The sequence below is a fragment of the Topomyia yanbarensis genome, chromosome 1, assembly GCF_030247195.1.
Source record: "Topomyia yanbarensis strain Yona2022 chromosome 1, ASM3024719v1, whole genome shotgun sequence".
Classification (NCBI taxonomy): domain Eukaryota; kingdom Metazoa; phylum Arthropoda; class Insecta; order Diptera; family Culicidae; genus Topomyia; species Topomyia yanbarensis.
Window position 1 is genome coordinate 21907601 of NC_080670.1, and position 25396 is coordinate 21932996.

Genomic DNA, 25396 nt, shown 5'->3' on the forward strand with positions numbered 1-25396 from the left:
CCATTACGATAGTATAGACGAAAAGGACATCCAAGACAGCGGATCGAATGACACTTGTGCATTATCAGCTGATGCTGACAATGATTCACCGCCGCGGAAAAGAATCTACACACGCAATGGCAAATTGCGTGCGAAGAATTCGATAGACATACAATGAATATGTAAATTTAACTATTTATATGATGTAAATAGACAGGCTTGTTATTTGCTCACACAATGAGCCACAAAGAGCGAAATACACCGATTAAAAATAGAGCAGCACAAAAACACTGCGATGTGCAGAACGACCGCACAAAGAGAAACTTGAAAACGAAAAAGAGTAAGATTTGTGCACCAAGACCTGCACAATTTCGTTCACAGAGTCACCTTGAAGAGCCACTTTTTTGTGCCTCCCCTCACTGGAAAGCAGGTAGGAAGGCGAATCAAACTACAATTCAGATAAAGTTTGATTGGAGTTTTTTTTTCGCAAGAAAGTATCAATTTTCTGTAACCTATTTTCGGAGAGTTTCGCTGTACAGACTTCTTGCAATGAATATTTACAAGAGTCCATTTTCATGGAAAAACTAATCCATAGATTTTATTAATTTTCAATAATATATATAGACAACGATGATATATCAAAATTTCTTTTCGCTGTTGACTGAAACTGTTCCTGGCAGCACTGTTCCACTGTTATTGCTCATCTGAAAACCGGAGCTTATGTGATAGGCTACTCGGGGCATCACTCGGGATCAGCCTTTTGCTTCAAGTGCTCACATATGGTGTGCGAACTGTTTGGATTTAGTGTCTCACAGGCGCCAATTTGGCGACAGTTCGAATTTTTCTAACTGGCTCGTAACTTGGTGTCAGTTACTGACGGGTAGAATACGAAACGCAAATCCAATAAATTGACTATTTTCCAAAATATGCTTCTAATGATTCCTAACAGGATTGACATTTGTGAATAGCAAAATTTGTTTGGTTGTTGTCTCTACAAATTAATATTTTTTAACATGGCGGCTTAACAGAAAGATTTTGAAAGAAATTTAAAGATCATTTAGAAATGTTAAATGAACGGTGGTAGCAACTAGTGACAACCCCTCCGAAAACGGTAAATGAAACGGTTGAGAAGCTATAAAATCCAATTACCTGAAATGTAATATATGTAAAAGTAAACGACCTCACATCAGCCGTTGAAATGCCGCCTCACTATTATAGGATTCTCGATTCGGGAGCACGTTGTGCAAATCGACCTTCCGCAGGTATGCTTCCCAATCCTCTCGCATCTTAAATAGATTCTACCAGATTGCCATTCTTCTTAGACAAAAACCCTATATGCTTTCCAAATATCCTCGGTAACATCTGGTGTGTTCCTGACACACAAACACACTCACACACACACGCGTGCGTGGTATGCTGAAATTTGTTTGCCTAAGCTGTTGCAGCGATTGTGATAACGTACAAACAAATAAATTTGCTAGCTTCCTTGTTGTCTGGGAGAACTGCCACCCCACCAGGACCATCCCGCCCGTCCGCCCGGTCGGTGGTACCCGTTCTAATCTTATAGGGTATCGTTTCACTCCATTTCTAAGTTATTGGCTCAATCTGCTAGCGCAAACAAACCGGCGAGGGGGGACAAAGACGAGCGTCTTTTGTCAAACGTCGTCCTCGCCACTAAGAAGCTGTTCCGGGAAGTCATGTTGCATTTGTGCAGCGATAACAATAACAGCGTTTTACTTCTTGTGGGTACACACATGACAAACATGTGCCTCTCAGCATACATACAGTCATACATACACACATACATATATACGTCTCCACATTCCTGTTCGTCCTCCGCAGTATGAAATCCTCTTAAAATGGATTACAACTGCTGCAAATATATATATCTCCTGGCTGTACGCCATTCACAATTTGATGATATTTACGGAAGAAATGTATGCCGATAAAAAACATCAACTGATGCCGCGTATCGATTGTTAAACAATATTGGAATCGTCTGTAATTTAAATAATGCTTGCTTTCGTGAAGATAAGCACCGCAGAAATGCATTCATTTTCGTTCTACGAACTAGAGCAGAATTAACTGGAGTGCATTAGAAGCTCTGACCTTAGCCATATAATACAAGTTCCTCTTGACATTGGCCTGGCTATATGGAAAGTTTAATACCGCACCTCAAAATCTCGGTTCAAGAACGCGAGTGAACTTCCTCAGCCACGAGTCCACTTCAGTTAGTCCCGTGGTACGCTAAGATGCTTTCCGAGCTCCTAGCTGAAACTGAGTGCTCTTGTGCGTGTAATCTGGTTGAATGCGTTGGAAGGAGCAAGCGTTTGGCGCCATAAATTTTCTACAGCCATTAAAAAGCTGCTCTCTTCAACTGAAGCATTTTTTGCACTTTACTACTACGGCAGAGGTTAATTATACCATCGAGTAAGTGGAGCTCGTTGATGTTGACTCCTACCCACTGACTAAAGTAGATCGTCTGGGCAGCTGCACTGTCAATCATTTTTTAAATATTTTTTTTATGGTCAATATTAAGAAAAAAAACAACAACATTGAGGATTCAAAGAACCAAATAATTATATACTGTAAAATTATTTTGAGGGTTCAGTTTTGAGTTGATTAATAGTCGAAAACAAATTTTAGAAGAAAAAAATATTATAAAAATATTTTATTCATTAAATTTTTTTTTTAGTAAAAATTTTAGGAACAATGTAGGCATCCGCCGGGTGATGCTAAACATGCAGACTTTGATTTGGACTGAGCAGACAAATTTATGTGTTTATTTGTTGCTTGTCTGACCAACTAGAGAATTAATCCACGTGGCATCAGGTGTGCGTGGGAAGGCCGCATGGTCTTGTCTGAGTGGAGTGATGAATTCAGTCATGTACGAGGGTTGAAAATTGATCATTTGCGAGAGGGATCGAGGGCCAGTTATCGATTTTCCTCAGTCATATTTGCACGAAGAATTTTTTTCACATCCCTGTCGACATTATTTAGTTGTGGAACTAGCTCGTTTCCACTCTTGTTTTTTTTTCTATTCGAGATTTTCTTGCTTTTCCTTTTGTTGGTGTTTTTTTCTGTAGAAATATTGTCTGAATTAACTGTACTCTATATCTTCATTGAAAACTGTAGTACTGTCAACTATCTCATGTTTTTATACTTCTTTAGTACTTACTTGGCATAACCAGTAGTGATAACTAACAATAGAATCAGCATTCTATTATTTGCTTAGAATCGGCATTCTGTTACACTAATTCTAAGGAAACAAATCAGTTTTCATTGCTGGTTTCATCCTATTTTTGCAGTTTAATATTAATACAAACCCCTCTTACTACGATACCATTATAAACAGTGTTTCAAAAATCACTCCAATCAGCATGCGTTGAAAAAACCATAGTTCGACAAATCATTAAAATCCATGATTTCATCACTCATGGTTTTTTTTGGCTCCTGAGGAGTGAAAACCGCCAAGGAGTGCAAACAGGTTACTAGATTATAATTGCAGCATGCAGTTTAAAAGCCCAAGCTCAATTTAGATTTTCAATTTTCATTTTATCAAGCACAAGAGCAAAACAGATCCTTTTTTTAAAGCTGTAGAGCCTTGATATCCACGACCATTTAAAGGAATATTGTGGTAAAACAGATCCTGGGTACAGTTCATGGCGAAAGCTTCTTTTCGATAGACCTCGAAGGTCAGCATTCAATGGTTAGCGTACTAGGCTAGGCTTAGGCCATTACAGTAATAAATAGTACACCTGTTTTGCATCCTTCCACTATGCATTTGAACTTTTGGATTTCATCACTTCAGCAGAAACATTTTTACACCGGATTTGAGATATATTTGCCCGTGATTATTGTTAGAAATATATATTTGTTAAAGAAAATTAAATTGAAATCAAATGACTTGCTACTATACGGGGTGCGCCATCTCGGTGTAACATGTATTTCAACTTTGACCAACTCCGCCATTTTCCAGCCGATTATGACAGATAAACAAAATTCTGAAACCATTTTGGGTGTAAGTCGATATACACCAAAAGAACGCGCTGAAATCGTTCACCCTTTCCGGTGGAGTAAATAAACAAAATTGTCGAATTTGGGGGACACAGAATCCACACGTTATACATCAAACACCACTGCACGACTAGAAAGTAACTGTTTGAGCCGGAGTGTGCGCCAAAACAATCATTTGTCCTTATTTTTTAAAGAGGGAGAGACCATCGACAATGCACGCTACCTCTGGATTTTGGCGCACTTTGTCTGTCCACAAATGAAGAAAAAAGGTCTGAAAAACTTCTAAAACTTCAACAAGACGGGGCATCTTGCCCCACCGCAATCAAGTTCTTGCAAAGCAAATTCCCAGGATGCGTTGTCTCAAAAAATGGTGATTTGGAATGGCCTCCTCGTTCTCCGGATTTAACGGTGCCAGACTTTTTTCTGTAGGGTTACTTGAAAAGTAAAGTGTATTCCAGCAAACCTAAGTACCTTGACGAACTCAACGCCAATATACGAGCTGAAATTGCTGCGATTATGCCCGAAATTCTGTCCAATGTCATGCAAAATTGCCGCAAAAGAGCTGCTTTTTGTGTATCAAATGGGGTTGGTGATTTAATCAACGTTGTTTTCTAAACCTGGTTTATAATACATGGCATAAAATATCCTAAAAAAACTTGTTTACTTGTGAAAACGGCTAAAAAATGGCGGAGTTGTTCAATTTTGAAAAAGGATACATCCAGCTGGCGCACCCTGTACCTTCTGCTGGGATAATTGAGAAATTAAACATACAAATTTTGAAGACCTGTTATCAAAGTTTGTAATTATATTCGATCTATAAGAGGCGACAGAACAAGAATCACAAACCGGAGTGGACAGGAGGATCCAAAACCAGGAGTGAAAACCTAAGAGTCAAAACCCATTTGGATTGCTTTGATTATTATATTCACTCCCAGAAACGTGCATAACAATGATTGGTTTCCACCGCTCCTTTGGAAACAGGCTCCTTGGTGTGAAATGTGTGGTTTATTTGAAACACTGATTATAAATGTGCAATTCCAAGTATCTACAAGAGTAGCACCTGACACAAGAAAAAAATAAGATGCACACAAATACCTCTTCTATAAGATTCAGCATTTTATTCAAACGATCGCCACGTAAAATCAACACCGACACGATATAAACCACGAAAAAGTCGTGATGGAAAAGTTATTGTTACCGATTTATTGAAATATAAACAATACTCCTCATAGTCGACTATCCGCGGTGTTAGAGTTATTTATTATTTGGCCAATCGTATTATGGCGACAAATCATAATTTTCTCAAATTCTCGGCAGCCGACTGCCCAGAACAATTATTACATGATAACGCTATTGGCACACTTGCTTACAACTCTCCTCTTCCCGTGATACACGTGAAAAGGCAGAGGATTCCTGGATCTGTAGCAGCGACATGTATCGGGCTAACATTACTTTCATTCCCAGAAGATCTGCATTCGGACATGGCCGGCGTCGGTATTGATCACCATGTAGGGGCCAATATAGATTGTGTAATGTGGCTCATCATGCTATTCCCAAGCATATGTTGTTCCAATGAACATTTTGCATTCTTAATTGGTTCTGGTCAATACCGAAGTAGCAACCCATGGCGATCTCTTATGTTTATGGTTATATTTGTTGAATATCTCAACATTTCTTTAGTATATCTATAATTTTTAAGATCTGAGCTCAAAGTATTTCGGGTGGTTAATATTATTTGTGACCCTATTCTCACAGTCACGTCACCTAAATAGTGACGTTAAGGAAGTGTACATAAAGTATTTAGTTAGGTGAGCTCATAGTCCGAGGCCCTCGATTTCTATTGTGAAAAATCGTCCTTTTTCCGCTCTACTTTTATTTTGATGAACTTTTTGAGTTCATTTGACACACTGACACGATTGATCAAAGCGACAATGAATCAAGTGATGTTTTGCGTCTCCTAGTATCAGGAACACTCTCGAGTACCTTGCAAGATCGACATGCAGGAATAGTCCTACGGCGAGGTGATTGGTTTTCCTGTCTACTGTTTAATATCGCTTTGGAAGGTATGATTTTCATTCGGTGGGCTCTCTCGCTCAATCTGCAGGGTTGTCCCTCTGCAGGGCGCTACTGCAACTAGCGTAACGATAAGAATGCTGACATCAGTGGAAAATATTTGTGTTCTAGTGGTACCATGATCATGATTACGAAGAAATTCCCTCAAAGGTTCTGTCTCGAAATAGATGTAACACAGATCGAAATACTATGTCAAAAAAAGATTAATGCTTAAAACTAACAAACAGCACAGTGAACGGAATAGAACTTCTAGACACGTGATAAAATGTCCCTGCTCATTTTCAATCACTACACGTAAAGGGTTTGTTGAGTGCAATCTCTTCGCTTATGACGACAGCTATCGTAACATCGAACACGTTGTTTGGTCATATATCGTGTATTGTGACACCAGGTCCTAGTTAATGAATTCTATGCAGACCCAAGGCAAACTACCCAATGTATGTTTAGAAAAATGCTCAATGTTCTAGTTCGAGATATCCTGGCAAGCCGCAATCTGCTGATATACATGTTTTTAACCGTTGTGTGCCAAACAAAAAAAAATACTTAACATGCCGTCAAGGGTAGCCGAGTACCCGTAAATTGAAAAGCTCACAACTGAAGCAGTAGCGGAAGAATGTATCTGCTTCCCGGTAATCTATGTGTGTACCAGAACTTTTGGTATTGTCTCTCAGATGTCTGTTTTTAGCGTTACGGAACCAGATAAAGATTTTGTCTCAGAAAGGCCACTCATGGATCCACTGAAACGTGCTCTGGAATGTCCGTTCTGAGGTCTAACCTCCAAATGGTCCCTTTACCACAAGATGCGGTATTTTGGGGCAATTCTAAGAATTTTGATACCCACATTGCCCACATCTATTAAAACTCACAAAATTATCCCAAATCCCCGAGAACAAGGAGAATTCGTTTGGTTCATTTTTATAGAGTCTAAAAGTAGATGAGTTCCTGAACACAAAACGTTCAAAAGCGTACCAATGGGTTCAAAAAGTTATGAGAAATTCAGTTTTGCAGGTACCCGGTACCTTTGTCGGCCTATTACAGTGAAAACATATCCAGAAATCCTTCTTCAAGTCCCCGCTTTGAAAGAAACCTGAAATTTTATGGATTAAAATTTGAAAAGGTACACGAGGCCTTGTCAGACGATGTATTTAAACCAGTACCAAAATTGGCACCAGTTAGACACTGTATCCAAACAGTTCACTCGACATACGTGATGCCTAAAGCAACTGGCAAGTTCCCAGTGTTGCCCCGCGGAGGCATATCTAGAAGCTCTGGTTTGCTGACGAGAAAACGAAAACTAACACTTATATTTTGGCTTTAAGGCCAAAGTTTAGCGAAATTTAAAAAAAATAACAGTTTTTAGCTGAAAATGGACATTTTTGATCGAATTTTCCCAACGAACTAGACTTGTGAGCAGAACAAATAAAAAGATGGCAGGGATTTAGTGTTCCAACTGAATCATTGTGAAGAAAATTTTGAAAAAATTGTAATGGAACTTCACAGTTTAATACCAGAATTTTGTGAAATTTAAAAAAAATAACATCTCCTTTACACCATCAACACTATTATCAATACTTGAGATTATTGATCGTGTAATGTGAAAAAAATGGATTTAAAAACCCACCGAAACGAAATACACCGAAGGCCCGTTTCTAGCAACCCCTTTGGTGTACTTTTGGTTGACCAAAAGGGGACAACGACAACGCATATTTATTATTTTTTTAATAAACCGAAGCTGTTAAAATATTCAACATTATTCCGTAGGCATAGCCTCACAACCCTGGCTGGTTGACGAAATCGGGTCGAAAAGCTGACAAAACTGGCAGCTGATAAACACGGGCTTACACTGTACCTCCATTTTAGGAGCCAGCATCAATCCGTCGCTTGCTTAGTCTTGTCATTAAGCTAGTGTCGGCTTCTGATGAGACGAAGTCGAAACGCAAATTTCATAACTACTTTAGAAACGAAGTTCCAATTACTGGTTTTGCTGAGATTGTGAACAGCAAACTGATCGTTAATATACCCAGTAAAAAATTTCCGCGAGCCTCTCCAAAATATTTAGATTTGTTCTGCATTACGGCGAATGTGGTTCGATCGAATCTGACACTTGCTGAATTTTGCTGTCGTTATTGAGAACGCAAATCACATTCGGTCGAAAAAGTGACCGTTTAGCATAAAATCAAGTCTACTTAACAAAAATAACATGGGCAACAAAATATGGGCAACGAAAATTTAGTTTACCGTCTTACCCCACGGTTAAAAAAAAACATAAATAAGGTCCTGGCCGAATTTGACGAGAAAAATGCTTTTAATAACGCATAAAGGCACCAATTTACGAATTATTTTCCTTATGATTAAGTGTTTCGAATTCATATCGTCAGTAACTAGCACCACCTTGGGGCCTTGTCAGACGATGTATTTAAACCAGTACCCAAATTAGCACCAGCTAGACACTGTACCCAAACAGTTCAGACCGCGCATCAACGTGCTTCTCATTCAACTAGCAAAAGTTGAATGAAGTGCAAAATACATGCAGGCACTTTTTTAACTTGCCATTAATCGATTAGGTCTCACAGTGGTTCCAATCCATATTGGTAATTCTGCTTGAAAAAGGCTGGAAATTGCGGTTTTCTGCGTTACTTTCGAAAATTTTTCTGAAAATAAGTTTTTGAGTTTTTCATAGAAGTCATACATACTTCAAAATTTGGTGCAACATTGGTGCACATTTTTCCAACTGGTTGTAGAAAAGTGTAGTGTTATTCCGTTCAGTATAAGGAAACACTTCACCACTTGTTGCTTTCAAAATTTTAAAAAGGGGTCTTATATTGATGGGTGAGTCGTAGTCTCGACAAAAAAAATGAGAACGAATAATATTGATTACTGTCAGATTTTATGCAAGCAGCATACTATTGCGCGGGGAGTCCCATTTTTGCAACGAAGAAACATTTGTTCATCAACTTGGGGTCATTTACTTCTCTACTGTCCTCATTCACGTAACTGTCATCATATTTTCTCCCGATCAGATGTTCTTCCTTCCCCCCTTGCACTTACGGGTCACGAGTGTAAACTGGCCATCATTGGTATTAGCTTCATCTCGGACTGGACTGGCTTTTGAATTGGGAATGTTGGATGCGGCTTTTGCAGCTGTCATCGTTGCTTGTAAAACAGCCGCAAATTTGGCAACCGTTTGTTGAGAGTCGATTTCTAGTCTACTCAGGTGTGTCTGCTTCACATATGAGAAGTCTAGCTATTGGACAAACGTGGTGGAAGTTTGTATGGGATTTTTTGACAATATACATGAAGCAAACCCAGTACCTCAAATTTTTACCGCTAGGGAGCACAGTTTGCATCAGTTTATCACTGCAAGTGGAAATGAGAAAGATAACTTTCGGGACTACAACTTTGTCGAAGACTAACAATCAATCCAACTTTGATAAGTTCTTAAAGTTTCAACGAAGTGATGTCCAAGTCTGTTTTTAATGCTGTTGACCAGTTGACTCGGACGGACGTAGAAAGTAAACTGAATGTCACCCCTTGTTCGAGAAATTGATTTTGTTTTGGGCAGATCTTATTGCATATCTTAATTTCATAGAGCGACGAAAAAATAGCTTTTTTTAATTTATTTATTTGACATGGCTCAATGCGTTAGCTTAGAGGAGTTGTGGGTTTTTCATATATTTAGGTCTTTTAGATCCTGTAAAAACCGTACGCGCAACTCGCAATTGCAGATCTTTTTTCGCGGCGGGGAAATATTCGTACTCTCGTCAACTGCATCTTCGGGATCATCCATGTCTCTCTCGTAGACGTTTACGTATGTATCATCATCGTGATTATTTGGTGATGTTGGTTGTTGAGTTTTAAGTGCTTGACTTAGGTTTTGCAGTCATTATTGCCTAAATTTCAGCGACAAATTTGGCAAGCGATTGTGATTCAGGTAATGACATTGAAGCTTAAGTGTTGGCATTTCCTTCTGAAGATGAGCTTACCCATTATCAGGGTTGTCCGTAATGTGTCGTTTGTTCACAACACTGGCACGAATTAGTTTGTTCTTGATATGGTTAAAGAGTACGCTGTGTAATGATATCATCCCTTTCTTTTTTGTATTGCTGGGTACCGTAGGAGGGAATGGGTTGCTCAACCCGTATTTTCACCACAAAACACGATTTGGAATGCCTGGAAAGTAGAATATCCATGTGGGCGAATTTGTTGAGGTTAATCAGCACCGCGTGCCTAACATGCCCAAGCTGGATGAAGGTGACTTCCGAAAACCGAAGCTGCATTTTCATCTTCAGTAGATGTCCCACATCACGAATACTCGCTACTATACGAAAAGACCTGAACTCAATGGCCACCGTGTTAGGCCGAATAATCTCGTTTTGTTGATGACACTCAGTCATTTTGACACAAGAATAAAAGTAACGGTATTATTTGTTCTTCAGAGAAGTGTCGTGAGGACACGTAGGAACAGCTTTGTAAATATTGTTCCACCAACTATAATGGAAAGATTAAAAAAAAATCACAGAAGTGTGTAAGTGAAAGCAGGATTAGAAATTGGTAAAAATGGGTGATCTCGGCTTTCTAGAATCCAATATTTGATTCAGAAGACTAAAAAGTATCCATTTGATATGCAAATATCCAAAATCTACGTAAAATTAGAATAAGTGAAAAAATTCATAAACAAATAATTTTAAAAGACGATAAGAATATTATTTAGGATTGTATACATGCATATACTTTTGTTTGGGACAATTCCCTATACCAAACACATACGCTCAGTTTAATTCGAATAAGAAAGTGTTTAGTCAGCTCATCGACTATTTTAAAATAACACTAAACAAACCATGACGTTCGACGATAAAACACCGCAAACAGAAAACAGTAGCTCACAGTAAAAACACTTCAAATAATCTATACATTTACCGGACGCTGAGCCGCTCTCCTTGTTACCTTCGACGAGGCAAACAATTACCTTATCGCACCAAGTGCAGCCCATCGCTTGAACTGCATGGCCATTGTTTAGCAAATTGCTATCTAATCCATTTCGAAACGATCGGTCGTAAATCCGTTTTGCATATTTATCGTCGCCAGTGGGTTGGAACCCGAGCTCACACCCAGTACCGTACTTACTACATAACATAACGGCACAGGAACCAGGGTTCCGATAGTGCATATGTGCAATATGTATGTGCCTACGCCTACTGCTGCGGTTAGGTGTCTATGTTTATGGCATTCTTACCTCACGGTCCAATGGTTTTATCACCTTCACGTCACCGCTGATAGGATCCACCAGGAAGTTATCCGAACCAAGCAGCCCGAACGAAACGTTACCGCCCTCGGGGTCGTAACCCTCCAACCGGTAGACGACACTGCCGACCGGAGTGGACTCCGACAGTGCCAGGTTGTTCATGTCCTGCGTGAAGATAGGTGGCAGATTGCAGTGGCCTGAAATGGGAAGGACAAAGGGGGAAAGAAAATGTTTTATTTTTCGAATCTTCTTTCGGCAATTTGGATATAAAAATAAACAATAACTCAACATATTCCACATTCAACCATAAATAGCTGGCGCTGCTGATGGCCTGAGCGAGGGATGCAATCGGCACGCCCGAAACGTGCTCAGCTAGTTTAAGTAGCGTTTCGGCTTTTCGATTGATTGAAAGCCATAAAACCTAAAATCTATACTAAACATTTCCCAATTCTTTGCTATCTGGACGAAATTGAACAAATGGAAGGAAAACGATTCCCTCCGAATTCCTTCCGATGGGGTCGGGAGAACGGGAGCCTTCACCTCAATCCGACCAATCTATCATCATTTTCTCCCCTATAATCCCCCGTATTCTTATGCTCACATATGCTAAAATTCAGTCTTTCGAAACACCGCTATCCAGTATTATTGCCGAGCTTGGGTTTATGTCGAACATATGCTTGGTACCCCACCCTGCACGCTAGACTTGTGTAAAAAGGAGCCCCGAATGGGAACCATATATTTAAAGTAAGATAGTCATTCCCGGCAGGAATATGGTTGCACTCGGTATCAGTAGTACTTACTGCGGAAAAATGATACCAATTTGTCGTTGAAAGTTCAATTTCCCAGTAAGGATAAATGCACTCCGGTTCCTTCAGGATGTATAAAGGGGGATAAATTCTGATAATTTGAACGATCGCCAAATGAACTTTTTTTTACTAATGCGAGTTTTGGAATTTTTCAAACTAACAAACTGAAAATCATGATCGATGAATAGTGCAAGTAACAGAGAGCACTCAGCGCGCCATAATCGATTTGAACAAATGCCCCTCAACAGCACAATCCAACTTATGTCCGTCGAATCCAGATGGACCCTTGCTCATCATATCAATTCATAGCTCGTTCAATCCAGGCCTGCTGAGCTTTTCCTCTCGTTTTACACTAATGTTTTATTCAAGCACACAAAAGGGATGTACAGTTTTCCAGCAGGAGGCAGGTACAAAACACACAAGCACCGCACTGCCGAGGGAATAGTTGTACCGGCGAAAGAGGTCAAATGTAACTACTAGCACTGCTCCATACCGGCGATGGAGCTCCAGAACAGCCGACATGCTAAATGAAGCATCCGTTTTTCATGCTGTCATCTGCAGGTGTTGGGGTATAGGTATACCTAATACCGGACCTAAATGGAACGTGCAAAAGTTTAATCAATGCAATTTTCGGATTTTAGTGTTTCACCAGTACATACAGCTCCCGGTGGCTAATGTTAAGATCCGTGACAGTTTTTAAATTTAAGCGAGAGTCAGTCGCAAATGAAAAAAAAAAACACACACACACACACACATGCTCTACTACTTATTCAATATTGATTCCTCATGGACTGTAGAGTCCGGAATCGGGTTGAAAGAATGACTTGAATTATTCATCTCATTCTCCGCTTCTACTCTGAACTTTGGTTTACGGTCGCCAGGATTTTTATTACTCACATACAATGGGATAAGCAGAGCTACTAATATTCAGGAATTTGTATAGAAACATTGCTGGATAAGTTCTAGAGAAAGTGTTATCCTATCACGTCCTTCTCTGAGGTTCGAAAAATGCAAACCCTACACTAAAAACCCAAGCACTCTTCTGCAAACAGTTTCTTTTTTGTATTTATTTCATTTAATAAACGGAGCCGTGCGTCTTTTGTTTTTTTTTCGGGAGCTGTCATACTGAAGCTGTGGAGCTAGGTTCTCGGAAGGGCTTCCCGTCAGAATCGCTCACTACAATTACAGACGAGACGGGAAATGTATCCCACTAAAACTCTGCTTAAGGCCAATTGTAGCAGACCGTGATTCTGATTGTGATATTAAAGTGTACGGTTCAGATGTGCGAGCGTAGGAGCTTTACTATCGCGATGGGAATGAGCGTTTATTTCTGCGTACTTGGGACCGCGTTAATTAGATTGTAAGTGCTGTATAGCGTTCGCTAAATCATCGGGGCGTTTTTGTGTTTTCGAAATCTTGGGCGTAGTTGTGCGTGGATGATCGCGATTGCATGTTTGTTTTCGTGTATCATCGCGAAGGGTTCGGGCGTTTGTAGGTTAACGTGTGCGATCGCGTGGACGTTTGAATGTCGCGTTTGCTAGCGTGCATGTAACTTCGCCTATATAAAATCAATTGTATAATCGTGTGTTCATTCGTATATTCGTGTGTGTACTTTGATGATCGCGCGGACCTTGAATCTGATGCATAATTTCCTAGCGTATGGTTGAGATGATGGAAGAGAGCGATTTCTCCCATATCACTAGAGTTTCAGTTTATGTCGCCAAGGAACGTGGTGTCCAGTAGATATGAGCGTCAGGATATGAGGCGCCTGAAAAAATTCAGATCCAACTGTAGGTATGAATCTAGGCTACTAGGACCGAGAGTCGGGACTTCCAGACGTAGCCAATTCATGATCGCCAAACGGTGGCGTTTGTAGCTTCACTATTAAGACTTAGTCACCAGGGTGTTGTTCTGTTTGCAAAATCGCGGGTGTAGGTGTGCGTGCATGATCGCGAAGAGTTCGAGCACTTGTATGTTATTGTGTTTGTCGCGTGTGCTAGCGTGTATGTAACTTTGTGCGCATAAATTCGATTTTATAACCGTGTGACCGTTTGTATATTCGCGTGTAATCTTAAATTATCGCGCGCGGATCGTGAATCTGATACCTTATTTTTAATGTATGGTTCGGATGCTAAAAGAGAGTAAGTTTCCCTATATCACTAGAGTTCCCGGTCATGTCGCGTGTTCTCTAGTGAATATGAGCGTCATTTTTTATTGGTCTAATTGAAGGCACGGACCTTTTCAGACGTGACCGATGCATTATCGCGCGAACATGGGCGTTTGTAGGTTCCCGCTTGAGACCGCGTTTATAAGTTTATTAGTGCTAAAACACTCACTTAATCGCCGGAGTGTTTTCATGTTTGCGAGAACGCAGGCTTTGGTGTGCGTGGTGGATCGCGAAGGATATAAGCGTTTGTATGTTAACGTGCTGAATGCTGGAAGATTCCCCATACCACCATCGCTCATGTCGCCACGGCCGTGACCGATTCATCATCGCGCGAACAAGGCCGTTTATAGATTAGCGCTTGACACCGCAATTATGATCTTATAAGGACTTCATGTTGGCGAGATCGCGGGCGTAGCTGGGTGTGAATGATGCTCGTATGTTAACAAGTTTGCTGGGTCTGCTAGCGTCTATGAAACTTCGCGTGGATAAAATTGATTTTATAATGTTAATGTTCAGTGTACTAGAAGAAAGTTCCCCTATATCAGTAGAGTTCCCGGTCATGTCGCCATAGAACGTGTTCCTTATGAGCGATATTTTTTCATTGGTCCAACTAAAAGTATGAGTCTAGGCTTCTAGGGCTGAGGGTAGGGACTTCCGGACGTAACGTAATCGCGTGAACGATGGGTTAATGCTTCAGACTGCGTTTGTAAATTTTAAAAATGCTAAAACATTCACTTAATTACCAGGGTGTTTTAATGTTGGAGAGATCGCGGTCGTACGTATGTGTGGATGATTGCAATAGCACGTTCGCGTTTGTGACTAGGTTTGTGTTATCACGAAAGTTCCTAGCGGTTGTACGTTTGGAATGAGAGAGATTGTGAATGTGTACATGAGAGATTATACAATTGATTGTGTTAGTGAGTGTTAGTATGAATCTAATTTGAAATATAATAAAAATTGAAAAGTAACTGCCAAATAAAAATAAAAAATGCAAAGATTAAGTAGACGTATACAAATTGACCGATATTATTTTTGGTATACATGAATAGTGGAAAAACAAACTAATAGAAATACAATAAACTACTTGAACTCGTTTAAATGTCAGGAAATGATATTTATTTTCCATTAACGACAATTGCATTCTACTAGGATTTTGTCATACTGTGCTGCCCGGGAATGGATGATTCACGTGCGTAGTAAATTTAATCGTGCCTTTATTTATCAAATTCGACCTTCCCGAACGAATCAAATCGAATGCTCGAATTGAATACCGGAAAAAAGAAATCAACGAATACTAGAAAGAAATACTGCCCCCGAGACGATAAATTTCTTACTGTTCCGTCATTTACGCCAGTTCTTCATCCATTTTGTGATCCAGCTATCACAGATAGCCAGACGAACATGTACACAGATAGACATATGAGTAGCACATAACAATTCCACACTAGTATTAAAAACTACAATTATTACTACACTAACACTTATAGACTTCTGCTTTAACCTTTCTTCAATTGTTGATCGTTAGTTTAGACTAGTGCCGAGCATGAAAAAAATACAAAACATGAAAAAGGCCCACAAGCCCTCTCAGTCTCCTCGATGCATCACTATCGAGGCGTAATGTAGTAACCATTTCAAAGCAATTGCCTATCAGAGGTTCTTTGAAACTGATACACGAAATGTGATTGATGATGTTTGCAATACCGTCAAACCTATCAACCTAGGGAAGGGAGAAAACATGGGTTTGATTTTCAAACAAAAACTGGATCAACCTACACAGAAAAAAAATATTGGTAAAAGTAAGAGTGTTCCGCTCGCAGCAAAAAACAACCAACGCCAACTATTAGGTTGAAAGTAAAACTTTTAAATTAATCAAGAATAATAATCAAAGTAAAATTTTTCCTTTTAAGCAAATGAAGAATAGTACTCAAAACAAAAGTTTTATTTTTAAACTAACAGTATGCGTTGGTTGTTTTTTTGCTAAGAGTGAAAAACTCTTATTTTTACCAACATTTTTTTTCTGTGTGTAATGCTTATAACAGTGATATAACAACCGCGCCTGAAAACACGACTCTTACCATGAATCCAAATAAGGGATTCCCTCAATGCGTAGTTCTGTCACCCTTTCGGTGGTCAATAGTGGTAGACGAGCTATTGAAATCGATAACGAAAATGAGATACGAAGTGATTAGATTTGCAGGTAGCGGGGGATGAACAAAAATCATGGGTTTTATGATTATGTTCAATTTCTCTTCAGTAACGCCCGCGCAACGCTTGTATTAGTGGAAATATTTGTTTTTGTTTTGTGAACTTAAGTCATGTTTTCCGCCATATTATTAGCAAAGCGATTTTCTGTGCCTGAACTAGCACACAATACGAGGTTTATTATTTATAATTTCAGGAACTTGTTCGCGGTTTTCGCAAATCCTTCAGTTCACGAAATCGGCCAAATGTTTTGATGAATTCATGAACGGATTTTTTTCCGTGTATTGTTAAGAACTCAAATTAAAGGTTTTTCAATGTAGTTCGTCTTGGTGAAATTCCAATGTACGCCTATCCGAGATTGCCCAGCTTTACTCTGTGACTGAACGAGGAAAGGACCGCGAATGACGACTCCCCCAAGCTTGGTAACAACGATTCCTCATAATGTCGAATAACCACAATCAAGAACTAGTCAGCTTTTTTTTGAACTGGAGTCGACTGTTTCCAATTTTTAGGTTAGGTGTATGGCTTTGCAGTCTAATTTTTAAGCAAAAACAAACTATTTTGTCTTCATCCGACATTTCGGCCCATTTGGGACCTTTTTCAAGGATTCGATAATTGTTGTTTTGTTGTCAGTCAACAGATCTGACAACAAAACAACAATTATCGAACCCTTGAAAAGGGTCCCAAACGGACCGAAACGTCGGATGAAGACAAAATAGTTTGTTTTTGCTTAAAAATTAGTCTGCAAAGCCATACACCTAACCTAAGAACTAGTTAGCCGCAAAGAAGCGTCCGCTTCTCTGTTTAACAAAAAACTGGAGCTGCACATTAGTACGTATTCCCCCAATCGCTAGCGAACTGAAATAGATCAGCCATATCGTTCACTAATGGCGACCGCGATGATAGCCATAATAGCATATTTAGAATATTTATATCAAATTTTATGATAATATGTTTGCCCACGGTGGTGCTGTCATGCTTTCGTTCCAAAAGGGGGGAAGGCTTCATGAACGTTCATTTTTTTAGGATCTGATACGGTCCGTCTGGTTTGGTTTGATTCCATTTTTTTTGCTCGGCCCAGTATAGGGACAGTTTGTTTTCCGTTTCGATCCAGACGACAGACGAAGGGCCGACCAGTGAGTAGTTCGCAAATTTGTTTGGCGGTGCATGTCAACCGGTTTGTGAATATGATATGGTGGCTTATGCCGTTTTTCCCCAACTACTTTGGCCAAAAATATAAAAAAAACAGAAGGTTGCCAACAAATGCTACCGCCCTGTTCCGGTTCCACCGGAACGTACGTAGCTAAGTAAATAGACTTTCGTCGTGAGGGGGAAAAAAGGAAATAAATGTTGTCAGACTTGCCAAGCAGTTGGAAAGGTACATGTTCCGTAGTCGAAAGAGGTTCACATTTTGCTAGGACTCGACCTGGTGCAGTGACGGTTTGACAGGAGTAAGGAACGAAACGGTGGACGGGCAAGGCGTAGGCGAATGGCAGGATGGTAGATTTTGTCTCCGCCAATTATTGTTATCGTTATGGGGCAGAGTTCGCAAAAAAGGCAGCCGGAATTAATTCAGAAGATATTATGACAGATGGTTATTGCATTTTCCCCCACCCCCCTTCGACGAACTGTTTTTTTGTCGTATGGATAGTACCTCTTTTATTTGGCCAGGAATCGCAATTTGATTTACATATGCAGGGTTTTACGGCGAGGAACGCTGGCAATAATTCATTTGAGCTATCATTATGACATGTTATTTGAGCTCTATATTTTGGCTCGAACGGGAGGCAATTTGGAATGGATATTTTTATTTATTCTTGATGTTTTAATAGTTAGAACAGGCGAGTGCCAAATGATGATTTACGAGCGATAATTGAAGAGGGCTGTGTGTGTGGCGAAGAAGTGTAAAATGTGATGAGGAGTAACTGGTTTATAAAAGACTTTTACGAGCACATAATAGTAATAAAGTGTGTGACACAGGATAAATCAGAAGAGGTGTTCAACCTAACCTAACCTGTGCCAATACAACCAACAATATCTCAGTCCGGTTTCTCATCTTGCTCAGTTCAGAAGCTGAAAATCGCTCCGCTGCTATAACAGGGCAAGCAATCAAACTTACTTGTCTATTTGCAAAAGCAAAACTTGATTCCTTCTAGCTAGTGTGTTAATCGTAAACAAACAATTAGTGACAATGCAAAGCAATTTCATATCCCGTTGCCGGCAACCTATGTTGCTGTTGACTACTTGGAACATCCGGTAAGAGAATCGATTCGTGAAGTGTAACAAATGTTGAAGGTGAACATGAACCTCATCGTAGCAGAAGTTAATAATATGCAATTCCACCATTTACGTCATGCCGTATTGATTATGCTCAAAAACATTAGTCAGGCAGAATCATTTGCTTCGCAAAACAACTTGAAGCGCGTCGTCGAATGTAATGACATTTTATACAGCATCCAAAAATATATAGATAATAACAGTATAGAAATAAAACTACATGACTTAGCACCACGTACTAGTACAACCGCTGTCAAACAACTCATGTCAAAATACGGAGAGGTTGATAGTGTTAAAGAAGATACTTGGAGGAACTTCTTCCCAGGACTTGGCAACGACGTTCGTGTGGTGAGAATGCGTCCGACAAAACCTATTCCCTCCTACTTGCAACTCCCAAGCAGATAACCTAAAGGTGTTACATATTCTCGCCGCATATTGTCAATATTGTGATCAGCCGCTACACCAAGGAAAAAGAACCTTGTGCAGAGGCTGCTAAGGAAATTCCACCTGTTACTACCAAAGCCGGTACACAGTCGTCGTATGCTAAACCACAACCGGTTGGAAAAACAAAGACTGCGAACCGAGCGGTAACAAACACCACCTCAACAACTATACGGCCCAGCACCACTAAATAAACTACCATTACCAACATCGAAGTAACAACGACTACACAAAATGCCTCCAAACCAACAATTAACACTATCAATAAAGAAATCATATACCAATAATGAAGGATTTACAACAGCGACCCATAAGTACAAGAAACAAACAAGAACATCCGACCGTGAGCATCATGAATGCAGTACCGATGACGACAACGACGTAAACAAAAACACTAGAGAAGACGCACCGAATGACCCCTAAGGGGCAGCAGACAACGCACCTGATGTTTCACTACCAAGGAAAAGAATCTCAATACGCAACAGTAATCAGTGTCAAGAAGATCTGATGGATAGTTGAAATTTTATACGATGCTAAAATACCCACGGCTCAGTAATGCTAACGCATGGAGCCGTGGCAAATAACAAGAAAAAAAACCAACTCTTTTGATAAAAAAAAATGCAAAGTATAAATATAGATTAGTATGCTCTTATATTTTTAAAATATTGTATGAAGAATTTTTCTTTTTAAAAATTCCCGAAAATCACTCAAATTTTAAGCGCTCATACTGGAACAAAACCTCAAACAGTGAATATTTTTCTAATGATTTGGTTAACCTACATAATAAGCAAAGCTGTTTGGTTGCCCTTCACACGTTGTATGAAATGTATTTACTGTCCAGTATAACACAAAGATCTTTGATGCAAGCTTCTTATCTAAAATTGGATCCTTGCCGCAAAAAATGTATTATACTACGGTTCCATTTACGAGTAAAGGTGACAGTGTAACGTTTTGACACGTTCCATTTATACTAAGCCGCAGTGGCAAAAGCTGGGCATAATTTTGCTTCCAAAATTTGAAGGACAATTTAAAGTCATCAGCGTAGGAAAGCTTGAAACAATTCAAAGAGAGATTGAAATCCTTGATGTAAGTCACAAATACGAGAGGTTCAAGGTGATTTCCTTGTGATACATCAGATAAATTATATATAGATTTTATAAATAGTATCTCCTATATTAGTAACATTGCGTGACCACCCAGATGCAAGTTAAAACGGTTGAGTTTAGCTCTAACGATGTCGTCATTAATTTTATCAAAAGCAGATCGATATAAATTGCATATGGAAGAAGTATAACAAACTAGATTTGTGTTTGTTGAACCCTTAAGTATGTTGACAGTAAACACAATAATACAACAATTTGACACTAAAAATAGAACGAGTTCAAGCGTTTTAGAGATGGAAAGATAACTTTTTTTAGAGAGTTTTCCTACTGGAGATGTAGAGATAGGTTCGCGGAAGGGCTCCCCGTCAGAATCACCTACTACAATTTGCAGACGAGACAGGCAATGTCGTTCACTAAAACAATGTGATATTCATTGTACGGTTCAGGTATGTGTGGGCGCAGGGACTCGCGATCGCTTGTATCATCGCGAAGAGCTCGAGCATTTGTACGTTAATGTGTTCGATCGCGGGTGCGTTTGTATGTCGCGTGTGCTAACGTGTATGTTACTTCGCGTGTATAAATTCGATTTTATAACTGTGTGCCTTTCGCATATTCGCGTGTGTTCTTGGATAATCGCGCGCGGACCGTGAATCTAATACTTTATTTTTGGTGTACAGCTAAGATGCCTAAAGAGAGTGAGATCTTCCATATCACTAGAGTTCCCGGTGATGTCGCCATAGAACGTGTCGTCTAGTGGATATGAGCTTTATTTTTTGATTGGTCCTACTGAATGTATGGACCTAAGTTATTAAGGCGGAGAGTAATGGTTTCCGGACGTGGCCGATTCATGATCGTGCGAGTGCGGGAGTTTTTAGGTTGACGCTTGAGACTGCGTTTGAAAATTTATAAGAGCTGGGATATTCACTTTATCACCGGGATATTATCATGTTTACGAGATCGCGGGTGTAGGTGCCGGGGATGGTCGCGAAGGGCTCAAGCATTTGTATATTAACGTGTTTGTCACGTGTATGTGACTTCGCGTGTATAATTTTGATTATATAATGATGTAGCGTGTATTCTTGTTTGATCGCGCGCGGACCGTGAAGCTGATGCTTAATTTTTAGTGTATGGTACAGATGGTAGTCCGTTTCCCTATGGAGAAACTTGAGTTCCAGGTCATGTCACCATGGAACGTGTTTAGTGAATATGAGCGTCACTTTTTGATTGGTTCAACTGAAGACATTAGTCCAGACTGGTAAAACTTTCGGACGTGACCGTTTCATGATCGCGCGAGTGGTGGGTTAATATTTGAGACCGCGTTTGGAAGTTTAAAGATGCCACGTTTACTTAACTACCCGGGATTTTTTCATGTAGGCGAAATCGCGGGCGTAAGTATGTGTGGATTATTGCAATTGCATGGTCGCGTTTGCGGCCCAGTTTGTGTTATCGCGAAGGCCACGAGCGTTTATACCTATATGAGTATAGATAGTGTACAGTAGAGATATACTAATAAAAGGAATCATAACATGCCAAATAAAGAAACAAAGATGTAAAGAGCTTGATTAGAAGTGTATAAATTGACCGATACAATTTTGGTATACATCAATAATAGAAAAGCAAACTAATAGATGTACAAAGAAACAGACTAGCGAAATAGAATAGAAAAACACATGTAACATGCAATCAAACTCGTCTAAATGCAGCAAATGTTATATATTTACCATTAATGGCAATTGCATGATGTTAGACTTTCATCATGCTATACTGGCAGAGAATGGATGACTCACGTGCGTCGGTAAATTCATTATACCCTAATTTATCAAATCCGACTTTCCCAAATGAATAGAACCAAACGCACAAATTGATCACCAGAAGTATTAGCCACTATTCTATCATATACGCCAGTTCAACATCCATTCCCTGACCCAACTGCCACAAATACTCAGACGAACACATACATAGATAGACATACGATTTGGACATAACAATTGTACACTAGTACGTAAAACTACGATTATTACAAAGCGAAAACTAATAGGTTTCTATTTATGTATTTATTAAAGTAATTCAATTATTAAATTAATTTAATTAGTATATGCACGATGACGAATTCGACCGAAAAATGGACACACTGTGAGCCCGTCCATGAATAGCGCCATCAAATTGTGGAACAATATATGCAAACACGGCACACAGCAAATGTCAATGCACGTCGACCCGCCAATCGGCCACATTACCGAGCACAGACCAGTGGTTGAGCGTTCGTATGCGTCGGTGCAGAGTATGAAGAAACATAGAACGTAAAAAGGCACATAAACCCTCTCGGTCTCCTCGATGCACCACTATCGAGGCGTAATGCAATAACCATCTTAAAGCAGCTGTTCTTTGGCGCTGATGCACGCAATATGCCTGATGATGTTTGCAATACCGTCAAACCCCTCAACCTTGGGGAGGGAACAAGTAAAATTCCATTATCAGACAGAAAAAAATATGTCGCTACGTTGTTTACGTCAAATGAATTTTGATTTTTTGAGAGTGCATGTTTTCCTCTGACACAAGAGCAATTTTTCATAAGGGCGTAGACGTGGCATGCGCTGCTTTCGTAATTTTTTTTGCTCGATTATCGTATTTTGTACAGCAAAACTATCAATGAATAAGTTGAAGGAAATAGTTCTGTTCGAAAAAATATTCACTGAAAAAAAGGTATAACATTTTTGCACATTTATCCAGATATTTTGCATTTTGTTTCAACAAAAACAATTAGTTCTTGAAATGATGTCCTTTTCATAAGTTATTTACGTTTCTCCATCAACAACTGTCAACAATCAATTGCAAAACAATAAACAAAATATTTTGCATTCAAAAGAAATATGTTTATATGTCAATTCGAAAGACTATGTAAAAAACCTCGCAAGAAAAACCACGTAAAACTTGGATGTAGTTTGATTATACAATTCGGAAGATGTTTTCAAAGAATTGGTACATAAAATAGGTTATGTAAATTACACTTTAGAAGCTTGATAATTCCATCTAACTATTCACGACATACAGAATGATTTACCTAAATTAAAAACCTGCCTGTACTAGCTTGAAAAAAAAATCGACTAATAATTCAACGACTGTTACACCGTTTAACTCGACCCCATACCGGAACTAAACACAATTACATTCATTTAGCAGACATTATTGCACCAACTATGAATCCAGGCACAGGTCCCATTCAAAACCGTACCCCACGGGCAGTAAGGACCAGTTACCGACGGCGCAGGCATTGTTCAATTCATTCTCTAAAATTTATTTCCGTTTCCGCAAACTGTTCGCAATAGTTGCAATTATGATAATGACAACAACAACAACAACAATAGCAGCCAACTGTAACTGGTCGGCTCCGCCTGTTGGAAAGTGGTTTCACAAGGAAACGGAACTGCATATTGTTACCATACCACTCCGCGCACACACGCACACGTATACATTCATTTACCTCAAAAGTTTCCGCTTGATGTGGAGAACATACCTACATGCTATTGATGCTGGGTTTTCAGGTCCGTTGGAATCATTGGTGAATTGGTCATGTTAGATGTCGAACAAGTTTTTAACAGAGACACAGTCATGGGGGACTTTTGAAGGGTAAATCTCTCCTTCCATAAAGTTATTTATGTTTTGCTGAATGTTTATGCAATATTTTTTCTGTGATTACATAGTTTTTGGTTCAATGCCAATCGGAAACAATAATTGTTATAATCCAATACCAATAAGATTATCAATAATTCAATTATCGGAATTTGAATTTAGTGAAGCTTTTTTGTATACACGATCGATGTCGCTGTTCCACAGAGTGTGCAACGATCATCTTTGCTGATGTCGCACTGTTGCTGTGACGACTTATCGTCGATGCTACATATGCAGATCGCATCGAAGGCATCATGATAAGACGTAATTTTAAATTTTTATTAAGGATAATTTTAATTTTAATTAAATTTTCCCTTCTAGAAAGTTATGGATTTTGATTATTACTGCTCTCATTTTTACCTTCATGAACCATCATACTTCAAAAATAGTTATTTTCAATTCTCTGTAACTCAGTTGGCGCTCATCAAATTTGGAAAATATTAGGATCATAAAATTTTTTGCAAATAAATTCCCTTGTCGTACGTCCATGTATTGACTTTTTCATACATATTTACTTACCTCGAAAACCGGTGGCTAAATAAGGCAAATCTTATTTTGACATACACAAATTACATGCATCTCCATAAAAAGCCCGAAACCTAAAACACACATCGTTGTAAATAGGGTTGGAAATTTATTAGGATATTCAAGAATTATCGAGCGGCAATTGAATAAATATTGAACATAATAACAGCTTTTGTAAATATATTGCCATTTCTTGCACAAGTTTGCTAGTTAAACAACTTCAGTTTTCTTAGCATTGATCCCTGCTTGAGAGAGAATTGCCTTTCTTCGAGCGCAACAAGAAGAAGCTCAAACAAACATCGAGAATTGATTTGAAGAAAATGCACTTTCCCATCATGCTCAAGGGTACAACTCCCACTGAATAACTGTTTTAAATTTTCGTACCGGTTTAGCAAGGACTCTTGGTTGAACATCCGTACTTCACCGATAAATGCCACTCTGGAGAAATGTAATATATTCCTCCTTTACCTTTCGGTTAGCAATTCCCAACCAGTCCGTAGTTTCCTTCTCCGCACCAACCCTACGAACTCTCCGGTGCATAATTCCAGCTATCATCCAATTCACCTATTTATACTACCAGATTAAACGGACTGAATCTCCGGCCGGCTCCCGGGTTGCTGCTAATCGGTAAAGCCAGCGAGCAACCGCACCGGTAAGTAGCTGGAAAACCTCTGTCAATGTCAACAAATAGTTCAAAATTAGTTCCCATACAGTACTGAGAGGGGAGAATCCCATACCTCACCACCTCCTCCAGAACCCACCAATGTATAGTGCGGGGTGTTATACGTTGCAACTTCCGGCCAGGGGATGTGGTCAAAAACTTTCACTTTATAGGCCAATCCGAACTCCGAAGTGCAGTTTACCCTTTTATCCGGAAAAGTTGCGACAACGATAA

At 39.4% G+C, this 25396-nt stretch overlaps 1 protein-coding gene across 1 annotated transcript in view; it reads right to left on the minus strand.

Annotated features, from left to right (window-relative positions):
• The window catches only part of LOC131677078 (cadherin-87A-like), a 31393-nt gene extending 19870 nt beyond the window's left edge, over positions 1 to 11523 (minus strand). The window contains exon 1 of the mRNA XM_058956654.1: positions 11303 to 11523. Coding sequence (XP_058812637.1) covers positions 11303 to 11473 — 171 coding nt within the window. The 5' untranslated portion in view covers positions 11474 to 11523. The remainder of the gene's footprint in view (positions 1 to 11302) is intronic.
• Positions 11524 to 25396: the final 13873 nt, after the last annotated feature.